We start from the raw sequence: 7,504 nt of genomic DNA on the forward strand, positions 1-7,504 counted from the left end.
TAAGCGGACGGAAACATCCTTTAAAAAACCCTATACTTTTCCTGGTGCAACATAATGTTCGTTCTATTCAACCAGTCGGCATTGTCTTTATATACCCGTAATTTTATTGAAGTCTCTCAATCCGCACGATTGGCCGCGCCACAAGTCATTATTTGATGCCCGATATGCGGCAAAGGGGACCCCCTCTATTGTGTCTTCTGTTGTGTTGACGGAATCTTCAGAATTCCTTTCAGATTTTCAGGGGGAAGGGGTGAAGTAGGCACAATAGCCTTAGGGTATATAGCTTTTGCCTCACATTGGGGGGTCCCCGTTCGCCACATATCGCGCTGGATATACTAATCATTGTACACCACAGTATACCTTCTCGTCGGTTCAGCCCGTTATTCATTTTCCCTTCCTTCTGTGTGATAATACTCAGCATTATATTGTAGTCATTTTCCATTGTCAAGGTTGAAGCGTAATGCATGTATAGAGTATAATGCTCCATCTGTTACACCCTACCGCAGATTTGAATTGACAGGTTGCAGAAGGCTGCCCAGCGTGTAATCAGTCAGTTTGCGTTAGGCCTACGGGACGAACGACATTTTCATTTGGCGCATGTTTGATGAGTGCTACGCAAAGCTGTCTCGTCATAAGCATTGCTAATTCGACAGTAAAATTTTGATTTTGTCCCTCGAGCTATCACGTGAAGGCACAAGGGGTGTAACCATGCGGTGAGACACACGGGGTGCGTTTATTTAATATTTTAAGCTGAATGAACGCAAAGGCTTTAATCCGCGGTATGTCTACCGTTACAGACATTTGCTGTAATTATACGCCTCTGTCTATGGTATGCCTGATGGCTGATTTAGAACACATAGTCTAGATATAGACTCTATGCATTGTAGGTCGACAGGAATTTCCTGTTCTCTTACTCAGTCGGACGGCGGAAACACCACCCAAAAACACTGTTCTAGGAACACACCACCAGCAAACATAGCAAGATGCCCGGCAAATTAGCTTGAGATGATGGAAACGTTTTGTAAGATTAACTGTTTTGGGAGAACGCCACGTTTGTTGATGTTCGGTGCGCATTAAACAGGCCACGTTACTTGGCGGATGAATTCTATATTCACTTTTTAGCAATGCATTGCCCTCGTGGCTTTGAATGCAAATGTTGACAAATCACATAGTAACAAGATGAAGAATGTTACTTTCAGAGGATTTTATTTTTATCCTTAGCGATTTCATGCAACCTTGTATCCATTTGGAAGCCGTACACCGAACGCGAAGTCTTCCAGTAAATCATGTCTAATTCTTAAATTTTACAGCGAAAGTTTGGTAACATTTAATGCAGTAGGTGTTGCAGGTAGATTCATCCAATCGACGGCGGCTATTATTAGCTCAGACCCGGCAGTTTGATTCTTTTCGTCACTTAAAGATCACAAAGGCGATTGTAGCTAACAACGCTATAAAATTCAGTCGAAAAGACCTCAGCATTATGATGGTTTCGTTACTAACCTCAAGGTATGTTACTAAAGATCAAAGGATGCAAGTGAATAACTCCAACTAATAAACCATATGTAAATGTTTGACATTATTCGTATTACTTATTTTGATATTTAAAAAGGAAACAGCCTTTCTTATTCTGAATGTTGATCAGCAAAAATAAGTGTAATTGTTCATTTAACCCTAAGTGTCCTCAAAATAAAAAATAATAATAAGAAATATTACTTTAACAAACACTGAATAAAAGGAGTACTTTCAGTAGGCTCTAAAAATTCGTCCCAAATAATGACCTAAGCATCAATAAAAATAAAATATCATTTTGTGCAAAGAATTGAAACTAGAAATTATTTCAGACGCATCATCATGATAATCTTGAATAGAATGCGCCTTTCAAAATTTGATGTTAAATTGCACCATGTGGAGATTACCTCAATCCTCTTTTCTATAATCTAGGTCCGATTTGCCACTGTTACAGTAAACTAGGGACCATGATCGTCCGGCGGCGTCTAGTAACGTTTGTCGAACCGGAAAGCACCCAGGCTCGCTCCGCTGATTTCCTCATGATGCACCTCTATACAAGCACAAAAAGAAATGCTTATTAGACAAAGTGAAAAACAGTGTAATAATATTTTTTTTAAAAAGCAGTAAAACGCTTGAAATTTCTACAGATTTAATTGGAGACACACCAACAATGCCCAATACTTGTCAGGTTCCTGTCATTTCATGAATGACGTTAGAAACAACGGCAGACGATCGAAGTGGATGCTGATACGCACTGATATTATCAAAATACCTCTCGACAAGGACTGATCTAGTTCCCTGCCCTGACAATGCCAAATGCCTTATAAAATAGGGTCAGGGGACAAATAGCGCACTGATATTGTCAAAATACCTCTCGACAAGGACTGGTCTAGTTCCCTGCCCTGACAATACCAAATGCCTTATAAAATAGGGTCAGGGGACAAGTAGCGCACTGATATTATCAAAATACCTCTCGACAAGGACTGGTCTAGTTCCTTGCCCTGACAATACCAAATGCCTTATAAAATAGGGTCAGGAGACAAATAGCGTTCGGAATAACGTATGGCATAATAACAATCAGGATTCTAACAAAAAAAAGGTAGTACCTGTTTGCAGTAAGAAAAAATAGGTAATTAAAACTTACTAAAAAGAATGAAATCAGGGAAAATGGAGATTGGTGTATTATTGAACGTAAACACTGACAGAAAAGCAACAAAATTGGATAGGAATAATATAGGAAATGTTATGAACCAGACTAACAAATGGGTGCCTGTTTCGGCCATTGTTTTGTTTTCTAAGAGAACACGCTGGGGAAAACCGATTCAATAAAGGCTATAATTGTGGCTGTGGCTCTTCCTTTCAAAGGGAAGTCGGACATTACAACAGGCCAACAACCTCGTGCCCATGGGTACAATCTTGCCGCGACATGTTGGTTCCCATCATGCCTTGCACTAGTGAAGGAATGTGCACGCAGTCCATGGAGTCGAGGTTGACAGGAAAGCTTTCATGAGGCATGGAGACTAGTCTCAGTTAAAAATTGATTTTTCCAGGGACAGTGAAGTAATGAAAAACACGCTTTCTCACCGAGCAGTCAAAATGCAGTAAATCCCCTTCAAAGTTATATTCTGAAAGTAAAAGATCGCGCAGCGAGCTTCCAGGCACTCATGCGACATGTCCGCGTATGGTGATTTTATATACGGGCGCACCATCGTGTTCCAAAATGTTTGGAAAAGTGATTTCTATTTAAACCACTCCAAGAAACATTCATGTCAGAATGTTATTCGACACAGCTTTTGTCATCAAAGGTAAGATTAAATTCAGAATCCTTCGTGAAAGAATTCATTTGAGCTTACTTTGTTACAAATTGAAAAATGCATGTTAAAGTTAAAATAAAAGTAAATATTTTCATTTGTTTTAGCTCTGCTTATTGTGAAAGACTACTTTTATAATCTCATAACATCTGCGTTGAAAACACCTAATTTTGCTGGTCTTCATGGATTTTATATTTTTGGAGGGGGGAGTTAGAGGTCATTTCGGTCAGGTAATGATTGCCATCATGGGTTAACTTTAAGGCTCCATGGGCTCCGATCTCGACTTAGGAAGGAAGCAATTTTCCTAGCAACGCAGGCTCCTTTGGTGGGATCTGCACTTCGTTGGTTCAGGAACGACCGTGAAATGCACGCCTTTCGGTAGCGCCGCTGCCAACAAAATGAATACTCCTCCCAAATCGACTCTTTTCAACCGATGAGGGCGTGTGTCTTCTCATTAAGGACTCCGCTTACCTGCACAGTTTTCCTTCTGCATTTGCTTCAGCTTCTTCTTTCCATTTCTCAAGCGCTTGCAGTTTTCATTGGCCAGTAGACATCTGTCATTAATAAATCGATTAATCGAAGAAAAGAAAAACAGGAGGCTATAGATGTCCACATTGCACAGCTAATCTGGTCTTGGTTTGACATTGTAAAACCGAGGCGGATTTAAGAAAAACTTCATCCAGGAACGTAGTCGACTTGCTTTAAAGAATGTGATGTGCGAAGTAAAAGAGCTCTTATGAGATAGTCAGCCGACCATCGTAAAACAAAAAAGAGAACAACATTTCTGTTTTTCGCAAAAACTACGGCATGCTGGGCTGACATATTTTACAGACTGATTGAAGCTGTTATAATACGTTCTTTCAAGTAAGATCATTATTTCATGATCAGGCCTACACGGTAGTCCCATTTGAGGGGTTTTATACCAATGGTGTACACTTTCTTTAACCAATGAGGGAGTGTTTCTGCTTAAGGTAAATTGAGCCCCATTGTGGTATGACAAACAGTGCAGTTTCCATTATGCGGATCGATTTTCTTTAGAAAAGGATTTAAAGGGTCTTTTTAAATTACATTTTGAAATTACGTATAATCTGTTTCGTTTTGCCCAACCGTTTGATCTGTGGTTTTTTTTATAAAATTCATAGCAACATCACTGATCTCCGACATCAACCGTCGTAGTTAAAATCTGGCCTGCTTGACCAAGTCCATGAGACTCACGGGTTCAGATAAGTAGAGGTTGTGTTGTCCTCGGTGTCCAGAGCGCAAATTGGGCCGATCACTCTCTCTGTGCAATCGAACATCTTTGAACAAGTACACACCGGCTTGCCAGCTTCGATTATGCACTTTTCATACAAGCCACATTTTTGTTTATGCTTCACGCAGGCATCTGTGGGCGAATCAAAGCACAAATTTTCGCTATAGCTGTTCGCTTTCTATAGTATGAGAAGGGTGAATAAACCAGTCTAAGGAACACCGGCGGCGGAACTAGTTTCGAAGTGGAGGGTGGCAGTTGATAGCCCATCAGTCAGTTATAGGGCTCGATTCATTGATCCCCATCCAATTATAGGACCTTCAAAAAGTGTGGGGGCAGGCCCCAAGTCGAAAAGGGGGGGCACTGCCCCCATGGATCCCCGCTTCCACCGCCAGTGATAAGGAATATGAAGCTAACACGCGGAAAACTACTACAATATAAGCACGTGTTAACTGGATATTTATGAAGGCAAAATTTGTTATTGATGTGACTGCCGGCTTTGTTACATTTTTGTCCTGGTTTAAGCTCAATATCTGAAGTTTAATCCAACGTTTGACAGATGACAGTGACAAACTAACTTCCGTTCTGAACAATTGTTTCGGTAGCTGCAGAGGGTGACTTGCAGCCGTTTCGAGATCTGGCAGTTGCGATTTGTTTTAACTGTAGGCCTACCGTTTTTGGTTGTTACCGGTTGGGTTGAGTCAGGTTGGGTTGGGTTGATTTGGGTTGGGTTTAATAGAAAAGTTGGGTCATGTGGGCTGGGTTGGGTCGAGTTGGGTTGGGTTGAGTTGGGTCGGGTAATTGTTCGATTGGTTGGGTTAATCGGGTTGGGCTAATAGGGTCGGGTGGGCGGGGGCTGGGAATCAGTTTTGGAGTTTTGTTTGGTATGGGTTACCTACCTTCGCATTGACCAGGTTTATCTTTGTGACTCCCAGCACCGCAGGTCAATCCACTCACGCAGTCTTCATCTCTGTCGCAATCCTCGCCCTTCAACGAACCACACAAGCAATGACAGCCGCCGAGGTCATCCCGTCGCGTCAAGGAGCGCTCAGATTGTCCCTGCGGCGCTTGGCAATTGCACTGATCAATCTGAAGCACACAAAAGACAGGAGTTGGGTTACAGTTCCCTTTAAAAAAACATAGTGACGGCTTGAAGAACAGGCTAAATCGTAGTTTAAATTGATTGAAACACTGAGACTGTTTACCCATTCTGGCAAATCTGAAGGGCTGAGGTCTAAACACATTTGCGCACAGACTCTGTGCTTTTAACGCAAGCTGAAAACATTTCTGCTTAGCGAGGCTCACAGATTAAATTTCTTCTTTAATTCATTAATACTGCCGTGTGAATTTCACGTCATTTCTTTCATAATAACTTTTATATGTGACGTTTAATAAATGCAATGTATCTATTTGTGCTCGTATATGAGTAGTTTTACCGATTGTTTTATGATTCAAAGACTTCAATCTGTTTCTACTGTTGATCTGTTTTAATGAAAATGACCAGCTGTGGGTTATTGTAATTTTAACAAATAACATAATTATCATTTATAAATATTGAAATTATTAAATTTAAGGTCAACTTTGGTATAACAAAGGGCACCATTCCATTCAACAGATAATTAACAATAAAAACAGATTCGATAATCAAGGTTAAAATGGCTTCCCTTCCATACTTTCAACACAGACACGGGCAACCCAGCCAAACGTTGTGATACGCCATGCTGGCCTGTAAGCAATCGATGAAGATATAATGTCACATTCACGTAAGCGTTTTCCCTTTAAGAAGAAACACCAATTAAGGCGGTCAAATTTGAGCGATGTTTTCCAACAGCGAACTGACAAAAACGGCGAAAAACACCTGGAACGGGGCATTTTCCCCACTTTTCTTTCCTTTACCTAGATGTCGACACTGGCCAGCTCGACGGACATCTTAATCTCGCTTCGTTTGTGCCCACAGCCTTGTAGGCTATGGTGCCCTTAATAAAGCTCTAACTTAATCATGGTATCTGCCATGTTTTATCATGATTTGTTTCGCAAAATTATGTTATGAAAGCGTCGTTCAAGAACAGCGGCGGGCATGCAGTCGCATCGGATGCGCGAACGTACCTGTTTTACATACAAAGTGTGGACATTCGTTTGTTCTCCTGTGGTTAAGGAAACTTGAGGAAAAAGCTCCTTTTTTTCCAACTAGGATAACTCATTTGAGCTGGATCTTTGATTGTGATTTCCTGGACTGTTCCCCTTCATTGTGTTATAGATAACCCTAACCCCAAAATGCCTCTTAAACTGTTTTCCAGAGGGGGAAACGTGTGGGCGTGTGCAAGTCCACACTGCCATCGCACCCTACATTATGTGGACTTCTTTTGCGCAGAGGTCCACACTATGTATGACGCGGCTGCACAGCTTACCTCACACATTTCAATTGTTATCTCCATATTGTAACTGGCCTCCACTGTAGCCACTAGGCCAGCAAACAACAGGGCAAGCACTCTCATCTTCGCCAGACACAGGGTGATTCTTTCGGTGAGACAGACGGCACCAGACGGGATGGGCAAAGGAGGAACTTTGCGTTTTGGGAGGAAGTCGAGTTGTGAATCGCCGAATATCGCCGGTCTGACGAGACCGAGGGCGTTTTTTGGTTCGGCTGCGCTGACGTGTTTAAATCTGATGGGACCGTCTGGCGTGCACGCACTTAAGAGCAAAAGCGGATCACTGGGGACGGTCTTGGAATTGCCGCATATCTCCCACTATTAACCCCTGAGCCGAATCCAAGTCTACCTGAAAATGCGCGCTCTGACCCTGACAGTCGCAGTCCAAACGGTTTTTTTTCTAAATGGCCATGTTGAAGGGCACTGACGACATTTTGGTTGTTTGGACTTCATTTGGTTAAAATAAAGTCAGATCTACCCTTTGAAGTCAAGCATTGTTTGGTAGA

The 7,504-nt window shown here is 41.8% G+C and overlaps 1 protein-coding gene across 2 annotated transcripts; it reads right to left on the reverse strand.

Annotated features, from left to right (window-relative positions):
* Positions 1-1,189: 1,189 nt before the first annotated feature.
* LOC110983126 (uncharacterized) lies at positions 1,190-7,263 on the reverse strand. Of its 2 annotated transcripts, XM_087131181.1 has the most exons (6): positions 7,170-7,263; positions 6,978-7,126; positions 5,469-5,658; positions 4,536-4,704; positions 3,792-3,874; positions 1,190-2,059 (listed from the first exon to the last, which is right to left on the reverse strand). In XM_087131181.1, exons 2-6 carry the CDS (start codon positions 7,062-7,064, stop codon positions 1,995-1,997), a joined length of 594 nt encoding a protein of 197 aa, XP_086987307.1. In that variant the 5' UTR covers positions 7,065-7,126; positions 7,170-7,263; the 3' UTR covers positions 1,190-1,994. The 2 variants fall into 2 exon arrangements, with proteins under 2 accessions (XP_086987307.1, XP_022097787.1); XM_022242095.2 differs by having other exon boundaries at positions 6,978-7,238.
* Between the last annotated feature and the right edge of the window lie 241 nt (positions 7,264-7,504).

The sequence above is a fragment of the Acanthaster planci genome, linkage group LG21 (assembly GCF_054643075.1).
Source record: "Acanthaster planci isolate LZ-2023a linkage group LG21, COTS_SCS, whole genome shotgun sequence".
In the NCBI taxonomy this organism is placed as follows: Eukaryota; Metazoa; Echinodermata; class Asteroidea; order Valvatida; family Acanthasteridae; genus Acanthaster; species Acanthaster planci.

Excerpts from the sequence above, each read along its gene's own strand:
- LOC110983126 (XM_087131181.1), bottom strand. The coding sequence starts at position 7,064 with ATGAGAGTGCTTGCCCTGTTGTTTGCTGGCCTAGTGGCTACAGTGGAG. Across the intron at positions 5,659-6,977 it reads TAACAATTGAAATGTGTGAG|ATTGATCAGTGCAATTGCCA; the intron begins GTAAGCTGTGCA and ends TGTGTGCTTCAG. Across the intron at positions 2,060-3,791 it reads GCAGAAGGAAAACTGTGCAG|AGGTGCATCATGAGGAAATC; the intron begins GTAAGCGGAGTC and ends GTGCTTGTATAG.